The sequence below is a fragment of the Buceros rhinoceros genome, unplaced genomic scaffold (genome assembly GCF_000710305.1).
Source record: "Buceros rhinoceros silvestris isolate BGI_N320 unplaced genomic scaffold, ASM71030v1 scaffold44896, whole genome shotgun sequence".
Lineage (NCBI taxonomy): Eukaryota > Metazoa > Chordata > Aves > Bucerotiformes > Bucerotidae > Buceros > Buceros rhinoceros.
Genome location: NW_010419006.1, coordinates 1 through 23,967, shown reverse-complemented (window position 1 = coordinate 23,967; position 23,967 = coordinate 1). Strand labels below are relative to the sequence as shown.

Sequence of the window (23,967 nt, the reverse complement as noted above, 5' to 3'; positions counted from 1 at the left end):
TAAACTCCTTCTGCGTGGATAGCAGTGGCTGCATACAGCTTTCCTTGTGGGACATGTCCCAGGCCTTTTCTGAGAGACCATTGTCACCAGGCCAGGCTGTGGCAGGGACCTTGTTAGCCATGTAACTGTGTGAGTGATGGGCCGTCCTGCACCCATACACTGGCACTTTTTACTTCATGAGTACAAATAAGGTGCGGTTGTCCACAATTTTCACTGACCTCCTCTTTGCACCCTATATGCCAAGGGTTAGTACGAGAAGGCCTAGTATGGGCTGTGTCTGGCCACTAAGAGCACGAATGACGGATCCTCTTCTTGGCTGGGAGCTCGGTCTGTATCTGTTCATCCCAATTGACTAAGCATACCCTCACTATGGAAGAGCAATGTCCTGAAGTCATACTGCTGTGTGGTAGTTTCTGCGGGCTGGAACCAGTCACCATGTTTTAATGTTTGCTCATGTGATTTTTAAGCTTCTGTTTCTTTCACTTTCCTGGCAGATTTTTATTGGTGAGATATCCATGTACTTCATAAAGTCAACCCGAGAAACTCTGATTATTCAAGAGAAAACTATTTTGACTGGAGAGTGCTGTTACCTGAACCCACTGCTTCGAAGAATAATACGTTTTATAGGTAAGCATCCTGGCGCTGCAAGCTTCGTCCCTGATGCACCAAAACAGAATGAAACACCCTAATAATCTACACCATAAAATTAATTAAGCTGTGAAATCTTTGCAGGCGTTTTCCACCTTAGAAGGATAGTCCCCCTCGGGATTTGCAAGGTAATGTTCAAAATGTGCTATATCATGCTGTCTGGAGCTCTTTTATATCCTATTCTGCTGAGCTTAATGTTTCTTTTGGACTGTTGAAGAAAGGTTATGCCAATCAGATCCTTATATGAATAATTCCATCATTGCTAGTCTGTGTGAGCTACCCATTTTACTTACAAATTGGTCCTCACCAGCCCATCTCTTTGGCATTTTTCTTTTCAGCTCTAATTTTAACATCCATTGCTCTGCCACATAATGTTCGGCTGAGCACAGTGTAAAAAAGCCAGAGCTCACTTCAAAATAATGTTCTTATTTTTATTGTATTTGTTTTTTGTTAAAGCTTTCATTGAGTTAACTGCTGAGAAATTAATGAAGTTCTGTCACTAAACCATTTTGGAGGTTGCTTTACATGGTGCTTGCGAATTGCTGTGCCTTTTTCACACTGTTTATTAGTGGAAAAAACACCTATGAGACCTTATTGAGGGGACCATTCCATAGTTCTTCTGGAGCAGGATGAGGAACAGCATTGCAGCTTGTATTTCTGCTGTGGTGCTGACGAGAATCTGGTTGTCCTCTGAAGGATTCCCAATTCACAGCCATTTAAGGCTGCCTGAACCACACCCCTTGGTGTCTAGAGATGAGGGGACAACTGGTTGCTCACTTCCTACTTCCTTGTAGCAGCAGAGTAAGAAGAGGGCAGCTATGAACCGAACATACAAGGGGCTCTAGCTTCCCTCCTTCTCAATGGTTCTTGAGAAGTCCCAAGTTCATGCGTGGAATGAGGTGCTTTTTCTCGCTGCTGGCATGGGCCAGTGCTAAATATGCCTCCCCACTGACCAAGAGGGGCTTTGTCTACAGAGCATCACAGCACTTTCCTGTCTGTATAGTTCTAGAGGTAAAGCATCCTTACACACTGCATCTCACAGAGAGCTGGGTCTGAATTCACAGTCTGTGTTAAATCAAGCAATGGGGGAAAAAGCTGAAAATATCTGGATCATTTCTTCCCTGTGACTGCTGAATTTTTGAGCTTTATCTGGAAGAAAAAGGTCTGCTGTGACTGTGGGAAGAGTTGTATGGCGTCCATGGAGCAGAGCCCTGGCTGCAAGCATGGTCACTTGCTTGGAACATGGAGTTAGAAATCTTATCCTGTGTTGAGGTTTTCATCAGCAGTCATAATTTTCTTTCTCCCTTTCCTCTCTGTGTGCCTCCTGCTTTATACATGGAGATAGGAAATGAAATGTTTCTTTACCTTCTGCCATGCTGCTGGTGGAGACAAACAACCTGTGGTTCATTACTCAGGCCTGTCCTGTGTGCTGCTGCTGAAAAAAAAAGACATGGGAATGCAGTTAAAAGTAAAATATCCTTGAACTTTACATAACCTCTGGATGTATTGATGGATAGTAAACTGCCATTAAGGGAGAAGCAGGGTACCGGAGTCCACTAGGCTACTCAGGGTTGTTTGACTGTTCCACACATTCGGCATGTAGCGAAGTCTTAATTAAATAGTCTTGCCTGCAGGGTTAGCCCTGAAAGAGCTTAGACCATGGAAGCTAAGCACTTGCTCGCTATGTTTCTTATAGTTAGCTTTGCTCTTAAACATTTATGCTGTTGTTTCTCTTCTAGTGGAAAAAAAGGGCATAGCGATGATACCGTGGGCTCTGAGTGGCAGGATATGAGCCCTGCTAGAGAAGTCAGTCTTGGTTTTGCAGCTATACTTGTTTTCCTGAGAAAGATGGAGTTAACATTATTAGGCATGGCTTAGAGTGTTCATTTCATCTAAAACTACACTAATTGTTTGTTTGTTTTCTTTTGATACTTACCCTCTGCCTCTGCAGTAAAATCAGAGAGAGGGAGAGATTGTTGAGAAGTGGCTGAAAGCATTTATGAAAGGAACTAAAAATAACCATGTTTTTCATTGACATTCCACCTGTATTTTGAGAACAAAACATGGCTTGAGCAGCTGTAGCCCGTGCTGGATGATCAGGGAAGCTAGCTCCATATAGCTGCTTACTCCGAAAAGAACCTACTTGATGCCTGGCTCTGGAGAGACTACCAGGTTGCTCATACATGGCTTTCATTGTATGTGTTTTCTCTTGCTAATCTTGAGGGCCATAAGTTCTAGAGCTGATTAAGTAGCTTGTCTTCTAAGCTACCACAGCAAGCGGACTGGCTGATTGCAAAGAAGCTTGCTGCCAGTTCAGTCTTAAACAAATTCATTGGAATATCCAACAAATTATTTTCATAATTCTTTTTGGCCCAGATGCATGAGCAAGAGTCTTAAGTGAGTACCTGTAAAACGTAGTAATTGAACTCCCTGGAATATTGCCTTATAAGTCATTACAATTGGTATTCCTCAAAAGGATGATAAAAATTCTCCCATGTATCTCAGTGCTCATGTGCCAGAAAAAATGAACACTGCTTCTTGATCCTGCAAGGCACATCGTGGAGCGCTTTTGAGAGTTGCTGTTTCCAAGTTCTAGAAAGGCAAAGAGGCTTTTTGTCCCTCCCTGATTCTGTAACTAGGGTTGCTGGAAAGAGATGGGGTTTTAAAAACAGTAGCCTAAATGTGCTTTCAACAAAACAAGCAGAAAGTTACAGGTACTTCACTTAACATTCACTTACATTGTGTGAGGAAAGAGAAGCAAAAGGAAACTTCAGACTATCTTCTGTTGACATGATGGATAAGCACTCTTGTCATACTATCTCCATGCAATCTTCTGGATCTGATTGCTAAACTTCAACACTTTCCCCTCTTGCTCCTCCTTTGTGTATACAGAATGAAACAAGTTTTTGCAGTTCAACAGTGGAGCAAAGAATTAAGCAAATCCCAAAATGTGCAATTCTTCTGGGATGTTGGCAAAGCCCTACGTTTCTTTTCCTTGATTTTTTTTGTATCTTGTCTACTATGCTCTCTTCTTATTCTCTCCTTGTTTTGTTCCCACTCTCAGCAGCTGTCTAAGATTCTTCCATCCTGAGTTTAGTTGGGGACCTTCAATCTTGAGCTTTGTTTTAAATCCCTTCCTGGTTCTTTCTCCAAAGCAAGCAGAACAAAAATTTCTTTTTCGTTTTTGGTCCAGGCATGAATCCTGCAGATTTGGTAGACATTTACTTTTGTGGCGAAGGGCTGCCTCTCAACTTACTTTGGCATACATCAAGTCCTTTACTGCAGCCTAGATCGGTGAAACCTGCTATGTTCCCTGCGTTTAGAAAATCAATTACTCTACCAGTGAAAAAAATCTGGAAACCTTTGATATATGTTGCAATTTGTTCCATCTTCCTCTTTATCTTTTTTATAGCTGCTTCCACAGACATTTATTTCAAAGATTTCCAGTGGTGTGCAATTGCTTTGGAGCAGTTTTTTCTGTCTAAAATATTGGTGCTGCACTGCTATACTTTACTCACATTATCTACCCTCCCTCCTCTCCCCAGCCCTCCCAGCAGTTTTATTACAAATTTCTGCTGCCAAATTCTCCATTTATGTGCTGGATTTTTAAGAAACCGAGGCGTAAGAGTGGTTGGTTTTGGGGCCTCTGCCTCTTCTCCCTGTCTCCCAACCTGAGTACACAGAGCCTTTTGTATTTTTATTCACCCTACCTTGTGGTAATTTCCCGTTCAGTACTTTGTTCACATCTTACCATCTTGCTTTTGTGTCTATGTTCATCTTCATCATTTGTATTGCAAATAGAGGTTATAAATTCTTTCATTATTTAGTGAAAGGTTTCAGTCAAGGATTTAGTCCAGTTACGCACAGCTGCTCTCATACCTCCCGGATCATGGATTCAGACTTCCCTGACTCAGTTTGGCAGGGTGGCTGAAGCGTGTACTGTGTTGCATTTCATTATATTAAGTTTCTAATCCGTGTGATTAAGTTGTATACCTGCAAAGCCCTGATAACATGCAAGTAGCCTCTCTCCCATTCAGATATTTAGAAATGCAACATGCTTCATGAATTTGTTGCCAGTGGCTTTCATGTTGGACCTGTATAATTTGCAGTTAACAAATGGTGCAGATCAGCTTCTGCTGACAGCTTAATTTGAAGCATGGTGACACCTCACAGTGGGCAGCTAAATAATGAAATTAGGGCTTTATTTCAGCAAATTGAGGCTTTAGTTCAGCAAATAAAGGTTTACAAGATTTATACACACATTGGGTTTATTGTAATAGGATAGATATACCCCAGAGCTCTGATGTCAATTCCCTAGGCAGCTGCAGAAGACAGTTTGCCTGACCTTATCTTTCTGTCTGCCTTGGATCTGAAGTTCACTGTGAAACAATGCACATTCTGTTATTAACTGGCTGCCTTCCAGCAGGGCTCAAGCTGTATCTTGATGTGCTGCCTCTAACCTAAGCTGCTGCAGCAGCTTAAACTATTGTGGGTCTCCCTTCTTATCACAGAAGAACCTCCACAAAACAGGTCACTGTGTTGAGTTTTGCCAGGCTCTGAGCTGGCTGTGGTCTAGATGAAAATTGGTAATTGTGAAGCAGCAAGGAAGAAAGAAAACCTGTGTGTCTGTGGAGAGGAGTCTTGAGGCTCCTGGAGTACTTTTGCACTGAGAACTGAATTTCTTCTTGCATGCTCAGACCACATGCCTTCCTTCTTACGTCCTGAAGGAACAGTAACCAGGAGTGACACTCACAGGTGAAGCAGGCACAAGAGGCAGTAGATGCCTGAAGCAGTGAGCTTTGTGGTGTCTTCACTGGAAGATCAAAGCCAATCCTGGGATAATATTATGAGTGCTGGAAGGAGTTTGCTGTTGAGCCTGTTCCTGGTACCATGGCAACAGACAATAAATTTCCCTGCAACCCCCATCCCTCCAGTTGTAAAACGAATTAATGATACAGATCTCCTTTCACAACACCCTTTAAGATATAATGATGAAGATTGGCTTAGCAGAGTCCAAGTTACAGGACTATAAATGTGTGACTTTATTGGATGCACAGGACCATCAGAGCAAAACCTTCAGAGATGGGCTGAGGATCAGCATTTCCAAGAAAGCCATGAGGAAGGAATCTCTGGAAAGCCATCCAGGGAATCCCTCCATTGAAACTCTAATCTTTTGTAAAAAACATAAGAGTGGAAAAGGGGTTGAGGGAGCATGACTGTGCATGTGTAATATGAATTTTTTAATGAATTTTCTGAGCTGTGAGAAATTCAGATAACTGACTAGGCACTGGGAGAGAGAGGGGTGCCTAAATAAATGCACTTGGTAGAAGACATGACCATATGTTACCAAAAGCACAACTTCTGATGACTCCTGAGCTCTTCAACGCATTGTTTCTTTTGTCACTTTACTTAAGGGTTTCATGTTTTTTCTCTCGTAAAGCCTCCTGCCTCCTCATTTCCACCCACTGGCTTCTTACTGCTCTCTTCCAGATCTTTTTTCAGCTGCTTTTCTACAACTCCCAGAGGGGTTTTGTTGCCTTTTTTCCCTTTTGTTGTTGTTTTGTTTTGTTTTGTTTTGCTTTGCTTTGTTTCAAATCACTGGCATTTTAAATGCCTGTATAGTGGAGTCAACAAGCAGCTGCAGTGACTGATTAGATTGAGAAAGGAAAAAGAAAACTTGAACATGAGTTGCAGAGAGAGGACAGTTGCGGTGAGTGAGGAAATAGGGATTCTTCTCCAGGGCAGATGTCTCTGTTAGCAAAAGCAATAGACAGAGCTGGAGGTGGCAACACTGGTGAACAGGGACACAGGTTGCTTGGTAGGAGAAAGGCCGTTAGAGTTGCATGTGAGTGAGAGACCTGAAATTATGGGTTTGTGCTTGGAGGACTTTTTGGCAGCAATTTAGGGGGAGATATAAGTGGAGAAATTAAAACTAAAGCATTCAAAACTGAAGCTGCTGAAGATTTAGATTCTTCTGCCAAAGGAAATGTTAGTTTAGGTGAGATGGAGCTGGAAAAACTCAAGGTTCATGTTTTCTGTCTTCAGCATTTTTTAACAGATCTTCCCTTACTCTTTTTTCTGGTTTGTGCGTTTAGTTTGTCTGCAGTCTTTCTCACTAGAGGTAAAGATTCACTCAAATCTGATCCTCAGTTCCTTCTTCTTGGACTCTGAGAGAGCTAAAGAGTGTGGCAGGGACAGTGTCTCTGGCCTAAATGAGTCTTTCTCCCAGTCACATTCTGCTTACTGGTTTGCCTTCTAGCCTTTTCTTTGTGACTGCTCCTGACACACAGAAACACATCTGAGAGCCAGGACAGTGACAAAAATCAGGAAGCCTTTCCAGAAATAGTTTCTGCACCTTTCTTAAGGCCTCTTTGTGGAAGCAGACTATGTGACACCTGTGGATGAGGAGCGGCTTTATGTAAATGAAATTAATCTCGGTCTATCCTTTCTGCTAGTAACCAGCTGTAGAGGCTGTAGGTCTTCTTCCCATATGGCTTGCGCTGTTTGCATCTTTTCTTAGCATATGCTAAGTTCTGTACTAAAGCTCATTCCCAGGTTTTCTAGGTCAGAGTGAGCAGAGTGGGATAAAGCATCATCAAAGTCTGGAAGAAGTACATGTTCTCCCATTCTCTCTCTGTGGCATTATATCACAGACTTCAGCTATGTGATCCTGAAGAGCTAGGGCTAGTTTCCCTTCTCATGAAGCATTTCAGCAGAGATTTGTCTGCCTCTAAAAACCTGGCAATCACAGCACCACATTGCTGTGCTCTGGTTAGTTAGCTTAGCTGCTGTAGGTCATTGAATAAAACCATTGAACAGATGGATTCCTGAGGTATAAAAACCATCAGGGGACTCTCCACCATTACCCAGGCTCACTGGTGTTACAGCCTTTAAATCAATTACAGTCAACCCTATCTCAAAGTCTCCAGAGACTACATGATGTGTTATCAGCCTGCAAGGGTTAAATCCCTGCTAATCGAATTCTTGGCTGCTTGTAGCTATGATTTTGGTAAGGCTTAGTTTGGCAGAACTGCAAGAGGGGAATTACAGTGATCAATATGCATCACAGTCAGAGCACGATAAAAGATTTCAACTGTGGCTTGTTCTGCTGTTCTGCAGAGTACTGCAGCTCTCAGCAGTTGAGTCTGGGCTCAGTGCTACCAAATACTGAGAAAATGCTGATGTTGAAACATCTCCTTTTCAGAGAAAAACACTGGACCACCTTTGTACCTGTGCACTGCGTAGAGATTGAAATACCTTTGTGAAGCCCATGAGCTTTTTCTGAAACACCTCAGTTCTTGGCTTGTATTTACTTACGCAATAAAGACTGTAGGCCAGACTGCCTGGCTCTTAGATGTCCTCTAAGTATTGTAAAGGGCTTTGTAATAATCCTCACTGCACTCCCTGTGATTTGCACAGCACATCGAAAAGATGCCATTTAAAGCAAGCTATGCCAAAAAAAAAAAATTTAAGAATTTGGTCAAAGAGCCATATATAAACCAAGATTTCTCTCTGGCATAACTTGCAGTTTCACCAGGCTGAAAAGATACCTCCTGCCTTTCTCCTTTGAATTTCTGCACTGGCTAATGTAGATGAAAAGTTCCTGCCGGCTGTGGAAAACCATGGATTTAAAATACTAGCAGAGGGATAAAGGAAAAAAGGACCTGGGTCAGTGCTCTCTCCATTTCCCTTTTACACAGACACTTAGCAGGATAAACAGGAGGAAGACCGTCATGCCAGTAAAAAGACAAGGGCCAATCCTGCAGTCCAGAACCAGAGGAAGGCTACCTCGTTTTTTGACCAGCACTGGCTTTTTAGATCCATGATTGCACATCAAGTCATTAATAATGAAAAATACTAAACTCAGTTCCCAAAATCATCTTTCCTGTGGTATCACCCCTTCCTAGCCTTGGGAAGTGTGGTGAGGACACACCCCTCTGCCCTCCTGCAGCCACTCCAGGGCTCTTCCCATCAGTACCCGAGTGAGGAAGCTGTGATACAGCACAGCTCTGTCAGTCACACCATCTCCATGAGTGAGTGGCACTGGGAAGCCCCACTTGTCACTTGTACACTAATTCACTTTTAGTTATGGGGTTTATTTTACGTTACTGTCTGTACACGTGTCCTGCATGTAGACAGGCCCTGAATGTTAAGAAGGACCTAACAGTCAGTTGTAGCTCTTCTGCTTTCTCTTAGCTGCATGGTGGATGACAACATGTGCAGAACCATCCTTGAGTCTTCTTAATTTGATGAAAATAATTTTCTGCTGCATTATATTGCTGACTCTCTGATATTTTTTGTTTCCCAGACTATAGCAGTCTTTTCTCTTTTTTTTTTAACTCAGTACAGATAAGCAGTGGAGTTGTTATAACCATGGTGCTGCCATGTCTTAAGATTTTATCACAGCTCTCCTAAGATGTTTTCCCTGGAGCTCTCCAGCCCTTGTTCTTATTTAAATACATAGCAATCTCAGCTAATTTATAATTTAAATTACTTTTGCTTACAGAGCTACAGGAGGGAGAAAGCAAAAATATATGGCTCTCAGCATTCCCACACCAAAAATAAATATTTATTTGTTCTATATTTTTGTGACGCTTTAATCCACCTTAGTGATTGGAAGAAGGAAAGGGGAAGCTGATTTAGTCTTTTGGAACATTTGGGTTTGGCATTTCTGCAACCCTGCTGTTTTGTTCCTTTGGTATGTAGACGGTACATGCTAGTAAAAGACCTTATAAATGTTCGTAGCAGCTGTAGCAGGTACTGGTAACATACATGGAGAGTCAGTGGAGGGTGTGACAACTGCAGTATTGAGCAAGGGATGCTCCACAACCCTGGAAATGTTCCTATGTTCAAGTGAATACTTCCTACTATAGCATTTGGGGGTATGTCTCCAGTGGCATGAGCTGAACTGCAACTGCATGAAAATGTCATCCAGAGCAAAGCATTGGGATGTTTCTGAAAGGTCTTGCCAATTATTGCTAGATCAGGATCTTAATTTTTCAACACACAATGGTGAATAGTCAAAATCCAAAAGGTACTTCTCACTAAAAGTTAAGTGCAGTATTGTGTCTCAGCACTACATTGCTCTTTCAGGTTCAGAGCTGTTATATTGCCATTTTTAGGCCCAGATGTCATAAAAATACATAAATATTTTCAACAACTCATGTGCATGACACTTGAATATAGGCTGTGAATGTTTGTTACAGCAGAAACTTTACAGGCATAATATAGGTGCTGAGTTTTCATTGAAATCAGCCTGTTTCTGAGTCCTTCTGGAGTCACTGAGTTAATCACCTGTCGGAGCTAAGCATGCTATCTTCTGTGTTAGGACTTCGCTGGAGTCAGCAGGGGCTGCTTCTGAGTGATGACTGCAGGGTTCGATGCCTTCTGTCTCATTACATCTCTTCCTTTCAGGTATCCAGACTTTTTAAAAACCTGTTTGAATAATCATTATTTTTAACCTTTCCTCACAGGAGTGTTTGCGTTTGGACTTTTTGCCACTGACATATTTGTAAACGCTGGCCAGGTTGTTACTGGGAACTTGGCTCCCTACTTCCTGACTGTATGTAAACCCAACTACACTGGAAATGACTGTCGGGCCCACCACCAGTTCATAAACAATGGCAACATCTGCACTGGGGATGTGGAGGTGATTGAAAAGGCAAGAAGATCCTTTCCATCCAAACATGCTGCTTTGAGCATCTACTCAGCTTTATATGCCACGGTGAGTATCAGTGACTGCTAACTTGTATGAGAAGTTTCTGTAAGTACACCTAGATGGGGCCAGTGTTCTCATGATGGTTTTTTGAAGGAAAAGACACTTGTTTTGGGGAGGGCTTTCTTCTTGACCTGTAGGGGAAAATCCCCTTCTCTCTCTCTTTCACTAATCCTAGTATAAGCAAATCAAATGCTCATTTTGAGGCACTGTATGATGTGGAGGCATGAGGTCCTAATCTTGTGTTGGCTGCTGATTTTCTCCGATGCCTTTGAGCATGCACTCAGCCTCTTCTCCCTGCCTCTGCTGGATCACCCCTATCCACATGCCATGGGTTGTTGAACATTTAAAATGTAAATTGTGCCATTTCTATGGGAGGCTCAGCTAGGCTGGATTTTGCTCCACTTGTTTAGGACCTGAATTCCCCATGCAAAGAAGGTTGTAATGAAAGTCAGTGCCAGAATTTTGGTGTTACCACAGCAAAATGGACCACAGTTGACATCTTGACAAGGTGACACTGCTATACTGTCAGGAGGAAACTTGTCTGTCTTTAAAAGTCTAGCGAAAAAGATTGACTGCTCCTTTGTGATCTCTGGATAAAGTTTCTGTAATGTATGAAAATTGATCCAAGAAGCTTACTCACAAAGTAGAAAGACCTTGGTGGTTTTGCCGTTAAGATCCAAGGACTTAACCTGGTTCTGATCTCAAAATGGCTTAACAAGGTCTTTTTTCCCTCAATAAATAGATTCAAATGTATGGCAGTCTGTCTGTAGGTCATCAAGATTTGATGAAAGCCTTAAACTCCTTAATGACAGGACATTTACTGACTATTTTACCCTGATCAGCAGATGAATAAACCATTATTGCTATAAAACATTATTACTATAAAATGAAGAGGCCACCTGCTGCTTTTTTGATATCCATCTGTTTGCACTGAATGCTATGTGAATAATGATGGAGATATAAATTGGAAAGTCCTTTGATCAGGATTTGCTGGAAAGTGTTTGGAAAGCCCATAACATTTTGCTCACATTACTTCTGAACAATGAGCAACCACGTGTGAATACAGTTCCTAATGAAGTCAACATTGTTGTATCAGCTGTTTTCATCATGATTAGCTCTCAGGTGGAAGCTCCAGGATTAGGCTTGGGCCTGCCTCTGTCCTGAGCTAGTTAACATGCTAGCTTCCATGGACTTTCCCTGCCCAATCTCCCTTGTTTCTTAGGAAGGCAAGTCTTACACAAACAGGCTGATTTCCACAACTGAATGAGAATAATGGTTTTCCTTCCTGAGCTCAAGTTTCCAGTGGTTCAGTGTTTCTGAGCCCTAGTCTTTCAAGAGCAGCCACGATGGGCCTGCACTTCTCCCCACGCAGGAAAATACCAGGTGGGGCCAGGACATGGAGTTATTTCTCAGCTTCAAGGTCGTTGAAGTCTGCCTTTAAGGCATTTCAGCCCACAGTCCAATTTTAGCCCAGTTCTCTGTCTGAATACACGCTCTAGAACCAAAGGTATTGCCACTTGTCTTGTCTCCTCCTGTCAGCTGGGAGTAACGTGAGCACTACACAAGAAACGCAGCATTCAGATGTAGCTTTGTTTAACAGCTCTGCTGTGCGTAACTTTTTGAGAAGTGTCTTGCTGATTCTAACATGTGTGATAATGTGGGCTGAGGAACATAAAACGGGGTATTTGGTTAGTAATAGCTGTATTTTGCATAAAGCTGAAGATTTGAGCCATGGACTAAGAAAAATAAAAGTTGAACAAGAGGAGGCAACAGAATGGAATCAGAACAGACACTGTCTTTCAACATATGAATGTCTGTTGAGATCTGGGAGTCTCCTCCCATCTCTGAGCATCAAGAATCCTCTGCAGATGTCTCTATACTGATTTGTTCATTGTTCTGCTACTGACAATACTACTGTGATTGTTTTGGCTTTGTGTTTTGTGGGGTTTTTTTTTAATTTTACTTTTGTATTTAATCAAGTAGGCTTTTTCTTGTCACCTGCCAAAGAAGCTGAGTAGAAGCCAAAGCATAACCTCTGTGATCCTGCAGGCAGAGATGAATCTTGTATACCTAATGTACAGGAAAGAGAAAACAGCTGACAGCCCTGGCTTCCGTACCTACACAAAAATTAGAGTGGCATCTAATGAAGTTTTATGAGACCCCCTAGAAGTACCTCAGAATCAGATGGCAGTTACTATATACAGTACACACTGCTGTACAGTTAGAAACATATGCTTCTAAGTACCTTTCCAAAGGGAAAATGGTAGGCTAGAAATACTCCTTAATTCATTAAAATTTCTGGCAAAACCCAAAAAGCAGACAATGGAATCATATGTTGAATATGGGTATACCAATTAGTTACATCATCATGTTACTTCATGCTCTTTTGAGAGAGATCATGGAAGAGTCAGAGACAAGGACGTCTAACAAGTGGTAGTGTTCAAGAAGAACATGGAAAATTCACTAACACAGCTGGAGGACCTCTTGTAGAAAGAAGGTAGATAACCTTGCTGATCCTCCTGTTTGTCTCTGGACTGAAAGCAAGGGTAATTGTTTTACAGTCACAACAGTTTCTCTATGGTTGAAAAACAGAACTAATGACTTAAATTCACTGCTCAGTAGTGTTTTTAGGATTCTTCAGCTGAGCTTCTTGCCTGGCAGCATCCACAAGTTATGCTTTCTGTCACCTCCATCTGGCTAGAAGACTTTATGATGTCGCACTAGATCACGACCTGGTATCTGTTGTTCACACCTGAGTACGTTGCTTCTTGTCTAGATTAGAGTGATACTATATGAACGTGAAACTTTCAATATTTGGGAAATCCTGAATAGTAGAGAACACTACAGCAAATCCCTTCTGCAACCCAGGTCACTGTGACCCCACCAACAATTTCTTCCATTTCTGCATTATAACCTATCAGAGTAATCAATGAAATTCAAGGCCTTGGCACTTTGAGCAAACGCACTGAGCATCTAGGAGATTGCATCATGTTCTACAATACACAACTGTCAAAGACTCTGCTTCTCTCTTACTGTTGAAATCTCTTTGGTAAAGGAAAAGTTTGTCTGTAAAGCTCATAGGACATAGAATTTCCCAGTATTGGTATGAAATTGTGAACTTTCCAAGGAAAATAAACTACCAGAAATCTCTCTACTTTCTGCTGAAAGGACAAGACAGATTTCTTCCGCTCTGCTTTTCTCGTCTTAGATATAACATACATCCTACATATATATATAAAAAAATATATGCATGTCTATTTTAAACTTGAAAACATGAGAGCCTCCTTGACTGTCTGTACTTTTGTCTGTCTGAAATAGGTGGGAGAGGAATTAGGCACAGGAGGATTGCTACTATCGCTCATTGCACATTGCTAAACATACTGCATGAGTATACTGATAAGAGCACAGCAAAGAAGCTGAATAGATAATTTTTATAGTAAAATCATATGTAAAATCATATTTTTAATATGATTTATTCTATTTTGTCACATCTTTTTATATTCGCTTCCTTCCTCCCTCTCCACACACACACGCGTCCCCCCCTCCCCCCCTTAAATAGCTGGTTTTGACATTTAGGATAAATTTACCCTATAAATAGCATTGTGGGAAATTTTCAAAAACACCTACTGCGTGTAGCAAATCAAATGTAAGTGACCTTCGCTGAGATTTTGTGCTCTTACACAAAGCTTTGAAAACATGGTTTAAATGAAAGTGTGAACACATTGTGAGAATCTTTAAAAAATATCTTGGCTTTAGGGACCAGAAGAATGAAGATCAAACCACAGTGATCGGGAAGTCTGGCCAGAATGGAGAACCTCTCCAGTTTTTTCTGAGCTTAGTGTGCAATTTATGGATGAACTTGAGTGTAACTTCTGGGAAAACAGTTTGTCTTGTTTTAAAACCTCCTCATGAGGGTTTAACAGATTTCCCTTGGCAATCTGTTCGCATGGTTAATTACCTCATTGCTAAAAACGTTCTCTTTACTACCAGTTTACATTTTCATGCCAAGACGTGTGAAACTTCAAATACATTAGATACTTCCCATCTGTAATGAGAACTCTCCCGTGTGGGTAATCCAGAGATCCAGCCAGCTTCATCTCATAGCTGTAAGAAAGCAAGCATGTGTGTGTTGTTCTCTGTAGCTAGGGTTTGCAGCTGTCTTGTTTCCAGGACTGCATTCTTACTTTAAAGACGTGATGCTTTTCCTATGGATGCTGTAAACTGCAGCAGTGATTTGGTGGGGAACAGAAAAGCAAACCAGCTCCCTATTGCTCGTTTGAATTGGCTTCTGCTAAAAAAAAAATGCATAGGGTGATAGGGTGGTTGGTAGTTATTCATGCAGTGGCAATGGTTATTTTTTTCCTATTGTTTCTGAAGAACCCTTTAACACCAGTTTTGAGGATAGGCAGGTGCAGCTCTACCTTCGACTAAAGACAGAGCAAGATTGCCACCTAGTGCTCAGTTGCTAGCTGTCATTTCAAGGCATGTGCTGCAGTCAGGTATGAGATTTGAAAAACAAAGAAAGTGGGAACCTCGAGTAGCTTAGTGCCATTCCCGGTGCTGCTACACACCATCATGTTCCAGTTCGTAAACTGAATTCACCTTTAAATGATGCGCTCAGCAGCACATTTAAGGGCAGAAAACTTCACTTCCCCAGGCAGAGATCTGGCATATTCAGCTGTTTGATGTCTAGTACTGCAGTTTCTTGGCATGTGAAGGTACAATTTTGCCTACATTTCTGGAGGCAGTCAGACTTGCCCTGCCCCGGTCAGGTTCTCTGGCCTGGCCCTTTTCCTCCTGAGAGGTGGTTGCTGCATCCCTTCCCATCTTCTAGAGTTACGTATTGGAATGGATTTCGGGCTAATAATTCTAACACCAGCCAGTGAGGGAAGGCCAGCTGTAGGGATATTTGATGGCCCAGTCAGGGACAAGGGAAAAGAAATATGGACAGGAGAAAAATCAGAGTTAAAAATATGCACAGTGCAGCAGAAAAAAGGAATATATGAAAAGCAATTAACAGAGTGACCTTGAGAATAGGTACGATTTCTGTTTCTTGATCCCAAAACTAAGTGCCAGACCACAGTGACCTCTGTATACCTGGCTCATGAAGAAAGCGAGAGGCATTGGAAGACAGTAAAATAATTGCCCATGATTGCAAAATAGATTGTGGAGTACAAAGCAAGCTGTGTTCGTAGTTGCAACTGGAAGCACCAAGCCAACCTCTGCAAACTTCTCCCACACAGGCACAGGAAAATCCTGAGGCAGCTTCACCCCAGCCAAGCCATTGAGTCTTGGCCGGAGACCCACGCTGTGAGCCAGCATGGTGTTTTTAGCTGCTGTAGCAGTGGCAAAGTGCTCAGCAGTGCCCTTCCCTATAGCTTCCCCAGAAATGAAGTAATCTTAGAGAACAGTGAGGTTTCTGCAAACAGCACAATCACAGTTGTGATGTTACTACAGATGTGATTGAAACAATAAGGATCTTCTATAGAGTCTTTTACCCGGAAGACTAACAGAACCATATTTCCATTTCTGTCAACTGAAAAAGGACCAAGGATGGAAATACTTTCAGCTTTGGTGATTTTACTGTTTTTACAACAAGAGAACATATTTTTTCTTTACAAATAAAATGGCATCTTTTGGCATTAAACACTGGAAGAGACACTTCTGTGGTTTGTAATCTTTCCAGTCCCCAGCAGATCAGGTGTCTGTACTTGCCCTGGATCAGATCTGTGCTATGCGAGTCAGATTAATTTACATTGGTTGGTAATAAGAATCAAATGAATTTTTCAATGAATTTTTCCTGATTCTGTTTCATGTATGGGAGACAAGGTGTCACCTGGAGACATTTCTGGCAAATGTGTTTGGCATGTTTGCTTTGCTTATCAAAGTTTTGGAAATCATGCAGGTATCCATACTTCCTTGCTGAAGAGGGTTTGGGTTTTTTTGCCATCAGGCTTGGTTTGCTTGATCGTCGTGATTCTGTGGCTCTGGAACGACAGGCTGCTACTTCTGACCCACATGCTTTTACTCACTCTGTGAAAATGCATTTAAAATAAAATACAGACTGCCAAAAACATGTGGCCTTTCATTAAAAAATATTCAGAGCACAGTGAAACATTATGGTCTGGAATTACACTTTCAGAATCAACTTGGTTTTGAAAGAAATCTCTTTGATATTCTGTGTTTCATTTCGTCTTGCAGAGAAAATGGCAGGAATGGTTTCTCTTAATGTTCCCTGCTTCTTCACACCGTTTAGGAAACTGGAGCAGCTAGTTCACGTGGATGCTAGGCACTCCATCATGGGCAAGTTACGGTAGCTGCAGGAGTATAAACATAAATTCTTGACTCCTTTTGCAAACATTTAGTCATGTACGTTCAGAGTGTATGTTTGCCAGCATGTGAGCAAGTACTTGTTCCAGTTAGGAAGTCAGTAAAACAGGGCCTGTACATACCAGCTCAGAAAAAGTCCAGTATGTGAATGCAGTTGATGGGATATTTGACATCCTGAACATCATTTAGCAGTATCTGGTTTGTTCTCTTAAAAGTGTTCTCTGAATTACCTTGAACTTCTTCCTTTATTTCCCAGTGCTTTTCTTAATGAATCATCCTTGCTGATGTAGGATTTGTATGGGTGGGAAAAGATGTGTTTCTGGCAGAGCACCTTGTCATTTTTGGCTTGCCCTTCATTTCAGATGTACATCACAAGCACAATTAAGACAAAGAGTAGCAGGCTAGCCAAACCTGTGCTGTGTCTGGGTACCCTGTGTGCTGCGTTCCTCACTGGGCTAAATCGAGTTTCTGAGTATCGAAACCACTGTTCGGACGTGATCGCAGGCTTCATCCTGGGGAGTGCTGTAGCTTTGTTTCTGGTAAGCGCAGCGGTCCTTCCGCATTCCTTTTAAAAACACCTCAGTCAAAAAAAAAAAAAAAGATTAAAAATAACTATTATTTTGTGGCCTATTGCAGTTGATTAATCCAGTTGCTAAGAACTAATTCTCACCCCATCTAATTAAAGCTATCATCAGGTTGATACTAATTAATCAGGCTAATCTGATGACATTTGGGCATTGTATATATTTCAATATTATTTTAATTACTTTACATATTCTTACTTGACCTGTCCTGGAAAATGCTTTAAAGATGGAGTAGATATTAACTAATGAAAAAAGGGGGGCATGCTTGAGAAGTCTTCTCTGACACCCCAGTGTTGCAAAACCCCACTGTCTGCCTGTATCTGGTAGGATACACAGTGTTGTCTGGGGCAGTCCTGGTTCCCCATTTTGTTTCAAACCATAAAAGAAGTACAATAGAAATGAAGCTCAAGACAAATTGACTAGGAGACAAAACTACCTCCCTTTGCAACATCTGGAGTTGAGCTGAAATTGTTCACCATCTCACAGGACAGCCAACTGCATTCAAATGCGTCAGAGGCCTTCCCACAGAACCTAGGAACAGCCCTCCCTGGACTTTGAATGTTACTTTCTCCCCCGCTGCTGTGTGGTTGGAGTGTTCTGTTTGGTGAGAGACCCACACAGCAAACTGTCAAGGTGATTCTTCCAATTACCAAGAAATGTGCCTAGTTTCATTTAATCAGAATATGCTTCAAAACTATCCTCTGCACAGCAACAGACCCTTTATACCTGCAACCAGGAGGGATTAAGTTCTAAAGATCCCTTAAATCTAGATTGTCCTGTCACTGTTTCGGGTTTTTTTTCTGGCACTTAAAAAAACTCCAAACCTTCATATTTATTCCTGTGTTCTCTTTAAATAAAAAGATGTCTGCAATCTACAACCTGAATCTCCTTGTCTTTAATATAAGTAATTTGTCTGATTCCCTCTGAGACAGTCAGTTTAAATCTAGCACATGCAATATAAGAGGCAGTAACCCCATATATATGGTAAGGACAGTCTGTGTTCTCCCAGTACCTGTTTGTAGCAGTGACAGCCTGCTCCCAGCCACATTTTTGCCCTGAAGACCTTCTGCCACCCTGCAAGTGTTAGCACTGCAGAGTGGTGAAAGGGGTGACTTGGGAGCCTGGAATGAAGGGATGCTATGAGGTTCCAGCTGCTGGCACAAGACTCACCCAGGCGGCAGCCTGCTCCTTGCTTAGGTCTAAAGAGCGGCAAAGAGGAAGAGGCAACAAGGAGCTGACTGCAGGAATCACTCTGACAGCAGATGTGGCAGCTCCTGTATGTGTTTTTCCAGTGTGCTCCCAATCCCCAACTGCCATGTGTGTTCGCTCTTAGCATCACCACGTGGGTGCAGTAAGTCTGGTGATGCACAGGGGAGAGGCTTGTGGGATAAACACCATAGCAGTTGCACTGGAGGTATGCAGGAATGGTGCTAAATGAGCCTGATGGTCATCCAGATGTAAGGTAGATTCAGTCATCCAGTGAGCTGTTTCCACTGTTTGGAAAGGCAAGTCAGAGTCTGAATGGAGTATTTCACCAATAAAATGCATCATCAAGGCAGTCCATAGTTCTGTGATGGTAAAGCAGGGAGCGTCTGCTGTATAAAACATGAAAAGGCTGAGAACATTTCATCAGCTGAGATTACAGGCCAGATGGACTTCTTTTCCAAGGTAGTCCACTATGCCCAAATACATCAGTAAACACACTGTAACAGTGTGAGAGACTGATAATGCCTTAAACCAAAACCCAGGTTAAGTTCTTTGCAAAAACTGGCAATTATGAGACCACTGAAGGACATTTCTGTGGGTTTTTCCTGGAGGAAGAACATGCTGACCTCAATTTTTTTTTTTTTTCCTGCATTTCACAGGGGATATGTGTTGTCCATAACTTTAAAGGCACTCACGGAGCTCCTTCTAAACCGAAGCCTGAAGACCCACGAGGAATGCCACTAATGGCTTTTCCAAGAGTGGAAAGTCCTCTGGAGACATTGAGTGCACAGGTACTGTAAATCCTCTCACCCAGACCATCACCAAGAACATTTTCTGTTATGGCAGAGTAAATACTAGTTGTATACATAACTACTCAGGGAGATGGTTTTATGCCTAACATGAAGCCTGTTGAACAGAGTGAATTTGCATCTGGGGAGGGTTTATTTTAAGACAGTTACCCCCTAAACTACCGAATACTGTAGAACTTCTGCCCCTGTGCACATCCAAAGCTAAAGTGGCAGGATTTCATATGCCTCTGCATATCGTTTGTGATAACAAACTTTTGCTTAGAAAAATAGGAATCTGCGAGCAAAGTAAAGATGACTGTATAATTACACTTCAGAGTGCTTTTGGGATATCTTAAGGATTTACCCTAACTTTCGTAATCCTGAGCATAAACTATGCTATCCAGAAAAATAGTATAGAGATTAGGTTTTTATCCTTACTACTGTTCAGTATCTTCTATAAGAAGAAATCATATATAGTCCTATCTCTAATTCATCAGAAGAGAAGTTAATAGCATTCTTTCAAGTTTGAAAAAAAAAAAGGCTAGCAGGAGCATCACCATTGATGATGTTTGTGTTCAACTACTAACTTCAAATGGCTTGTGTTGGTCTAACTGAATCATGCTCAGTCCTTTCAAAACAGATGAACAAATGCTGCAAATGCTGCCTGCCAAGAATTTCTGGGAAAGAGGTGGAACTGTAATTATTAGTTATCTGAAATGCCCTGGTGTAGTTTATTTGTTCTTTAAATTACCCTTCTTTTATCAGATGGCCTGTCATTCCTGTGTACATGCTGTGTGGCGAGATCGATAGTGACTTCTGTTAAGCCCTTTGACAAATAAACTGAAAAAAGGAATTAAAAAAATAGGAAAGACACTGTAATTCCTAGAAGTATTTTGCTTAACTGAAAAGTCAATTTTGATTAGGCAAAGATTTGCTGCAAGATTTTCAGCTAAATCCACAGAACTGCGTGCATTAACTGTTCTCTTGGTGGACTTGCAGTCCAGAAATTAAGTGCTACTTACATATCCACGTTGTATCGTGTGTGACAAAAAGGCTGAACAGGTGAAAATATTCATGTGAGAAAAAATTTGTCTGGTTGGCTATTTATAGCTTCTGGACTACGAGGTACAGGTGGGGATAGGGCTTAACTGTAGATGTCCACTGTATCAACAGGGTATCAGTCTCTAAACGACCACACATCTACCATGCAGAAGTAGGTTGGGAAGTGATCCTACTCTGAACCCATTATTAGAAAGTCCTTGGGAGTAATGGTTTCTTCAGATCCAGGAGGTGAATTGTCTTCCCCCGCGCAGATTTCTGCATCCATTTCCACTCTTGTTTTGCCTTGCACCCACACAAACCTTGTAGAAGCAGCATGATCCACGGACAACTCCATACTACCACTGAAGCCCTGGACATTGCTGGCTTCCAAGAAAGTTAAACCAACACTGTTTTCACCTAAGGAGGATGTCTGTGTTCCTGGGTACCTGTGGCTGCATGTGTTTTGGCATAATGACCGCACCTCTGTATGGTGTTAGGCTCTGTATCTTGTATCAAAGGGGGTAGGCTTTCCATGCACACACCACGTGAAGCCAAACCATTGTCTTTTAGACTCTTCGTGACTGAGGACAGACTCACTGTAGTGGTAATGTTGATGTATGAAGTGCTTGAGCCTGTACCAACATGTCCCTCTGGACAGGATCCAGTCCAGTTTGAAAGCCTCTTGAAAAAGTTGGACCTTGGTTTCCAGTGAGTGTTCACAGCACAGAGGCAGGGCTTGAGTTCAGTGTTTCCCACCATGGGCTCAGGATAGACAGCAGTCATATTGGTAGTGATCTCTTCATTTTAAAGCCCTGCATTAGCCTGGCAACAGATTTTACTAATGATGTTTTTTCTGATTCGTTTTACTCGCTAGGATTGTAAATGCCAAAATGACCAAATGCTCATGTTTGCCTTTTCCTCTTCACAGAATCACTCTGCCTCTATGACTGAAGTAACCTGAGATGGAAGATCGGCAACTGAAGCTATTTTTTATTATCCTCCAGTACAATACTCCAAGACACACAGTTACTAAATGTCTAACTGTGATGACCAGTATTATGTTATGTCTAGTTAGAGGCTAATGTTTTGTACTTTTTTTGTATGAGGAAGTGATGTAGCTTGCCCTGATTTTTTGTCAGCTTTAATATTATTATGCCAGAATTTAAAAGCAAAATGGAAAAAGAACAAAAAAAACCTTTTCTTGTTTAAAGTGTGCACGGAGGAACTACATCTATGGAATTGTTGATGTTGTTATGTGATATTTGTACACATCTTTTTTTTTTTCATTTTGAATTTATATATCTTGAAAGAAAAAAAAAGAAAATTCACTTTTACCTTTTCTTGCCATAAGAATTGCTTCTACCAGTGGGTCAGATTCTGAGTAAGCTAAGCATAGATCTAGATCTGAAGTAATTGCATATATTTAAGTCAGATTAAAATAATGGTGATCAGGAATCTAACCTGAATGATACTTACAACAAGTAATAAACATCCAGCCTTGATTCAGTGAGCCACTTAAGTATTCCTTAGCATTACAAACTTCAGTTAGCCATTCAGTTTCCAGGCTACTTGGCAGACTTGAAGTATGTCCTTAAGCATCTTACTGAATCAAAGCCTGATTGTTCTGGTGTGGGTGATTGTGCTAGTTATTGAAGAATAACTAAAACAGCGTACTCAGTCTGCAGTATAGACAGATTGAACATGAAAATTTATAGTAGTAGCTGATAGCATGTGAGCTGACTATATCATCTCCCTAGATCTCTGTTCCTCCCCAAGGCCCAGCTAAAGCTCCCAGTGAAACCTGGCTTCAGGAATTGACTATGGGGATATACAGCCACCACTGTGGAGCTAAAGCTGCGCTTTCAGTGTTCCATAACTTCATCATAGATTTGTGGGGTAACTAGTAACACTGGTGCAAAGGAAAAGTGACACTGTTTCTCCAGTGGAGTGGAATGACTTGGCATTCAGATTGGCATAACCAAGAAGATAATTTTGCCCTGACAGTGTAGTTTTGACTGAGGGGCTTTGGCAAGTCAAAACCCTCCCCCCCAAAACCAAAACTGACACTATCTGTAGCAGCAGTCTGCATTTTTATAAATTCTGGCATATGGAGTTTATATCAAAACTGCCATTTTACAATTTAACAACTTTGTTTAAAGAATAAAAAGATAATTAAGTGGGGGGTGGGGGAAAGAACAAAAAAGAGCCCGTTTACAATGGCTAGAACTGGAGCAAAGGCTTCATTACATGACTTCACTGTTTCTAGAATTTTCCTGCATCTCATTCTTCTAGCATGGTGATAACTGCTGTGTGTCTCCTTTAAAGAATGGAGCCTCTGTCTATACTTTTACTGGAATGTTTACCTCACATTTCCATGTTGGTACTTCTTGGCTTTTTTTGTATATTTTTTCCAAAACAGATGCAAAAAAAAAAATTATCAAAAAACTAAAACATGTAGCCTGGCCTCTGTCATTCGCCTATGACAAAAAGAAAATTTGGGATGTCTGTGTTCAGTCTTGCAGTGTTTCTTCTGACTCTACTGATCTCTGCTTTAGTCTTAGGAATATAAGACTCAGACTTGTGCCATTCACTTTCTGTGACCGTGCGGGACCATCAATAGTGTTACGGGTCCCTCAGTTAAAGTTTTGATCCAAATTCCACAGGGAAAATTTCTGCTGAATAAATTTGGCTGTAAAACTGGTCCTCCTTCTGCTATATTAGGAGAACAATGACATGTTAGGAAAGCTAACAAGTAATGAATACTTCAATCAGTCCTCTGAGTCAGCAGCACAAAAGTCCGCTCATACTGCAGAGAGTTAGCAGGGGGTTGAATTCTAAGATAAAAACTTTATATTCTGTAGCCTCATTTTTGCAGCTGTGGTCCCTGGGGTTGTGTTCCTCCCAAGTGTGCTATTACCACAACATGAATCTTCTATTCTTGGTCAATAGCTTCCACAGAATTGGTAATGATTTTGTCCCTCTCTGCTTATCCTCTAGCGTGATGGTGCAGGCAGTCTTTCTGAAGGTGGGAGGTGGTATTTGAGTTTATTCCCCATATTCCACGTTGAAGAGGATTTGAATCTCGATTTTCCACTTCCTGAAGGACTGCTTTAGCCTTCCAGTTGTAGTGCAGCATGGTGAGATGCACTCTCTCCACTTTGAAATAAGCAAGTAAGCAAGTACTATGTCTTTTCTGACATCTGTAAGGATGCCTACACTCAGAAGAGGTCTGTAGGTAGATGCACATCCACAGTGGTGTGCATGCTTGTTTACAGCTGCCCGAGTTCTGTATGGCTGGTTAGATAAAGCTGGAACTGTCACACACATTCACAGAATCACAGAATCATTGGGTTGGAAGAGACCTTTAAGATCATCGAGTCCAACTGTTCACCCTGCACTGCCAGGGTCCCTAAACCATGTCCCTCAGCACCACATCCACACAGCTTTTAAACAACTCCAGGGATGGGGACTCCACCACCTCCCAGGGCAGCCTATTCCAATGTTTAATAACCCTCTGTGTAAAGAAATTTTTCCTGATATCCAACTCAAATTTCCCCTGGTGCAACCTGAGGCCATTCCCTCTCGTCCTGTCATCCATAACATGGGAGAGGAGACCGACCTCCACCTCACTACAATCTCCTTTCAGGTAGTT

At 41.6% G+C, this 23,967-nt stretch overlaps 1 protein-coding gene across 1 annotated transcript; it reads left to right on the top strand.

Annotated features, from left to right (window-relative positions):
* The first annotated feature begins 500 nt into the window (after nt 1-500).
* On the top strand, nt 501-21,489 carry LOC104488461 (lipid phosphate phosphatase-related protein type 1). Its single transcript, XM_010138726.1, has 5 exons — nt 501-627; nt 10,122-10,372; nt 17,059-17,235; nt 19,146-19,277; nt 21,244-21,489. Exons 1-5 carry the CDS (start codon nt 516-518, stop codon nt 21,274-21,276), a joined length of 705 nt encoding a protein of 234 aa, XP_010137028.1. The 5' UTR covers nt 501-515; the 3' UTR covers nt 21,277-21,489.
* Nucleotides 21,490-23,967: the final 2,478 nt, after the last annotated feature.

Coding starts and splice junctions, on each gene's coding strand:
- LOC104488461 (XM_010138726.1), top strand. CDS start 516: ATGTACTTCATAAAGTCAACCCGAGAAACTCTGATTATTCAAGAGAAA. Junction 628..10,121: donor AAGAATAATACGTTTTATAG/GTAAGCATCCTG, acceptor CTTTCCTCACAG/GAGTGTTTGCGTTTGGACTT. Junction 19,278..21,243: donor TGGAGACATTGAGTGCACAG/GTACTGTAAATC, acceptor TCCTCTTCACAG/AATCACTCTGCCTCTATGAC.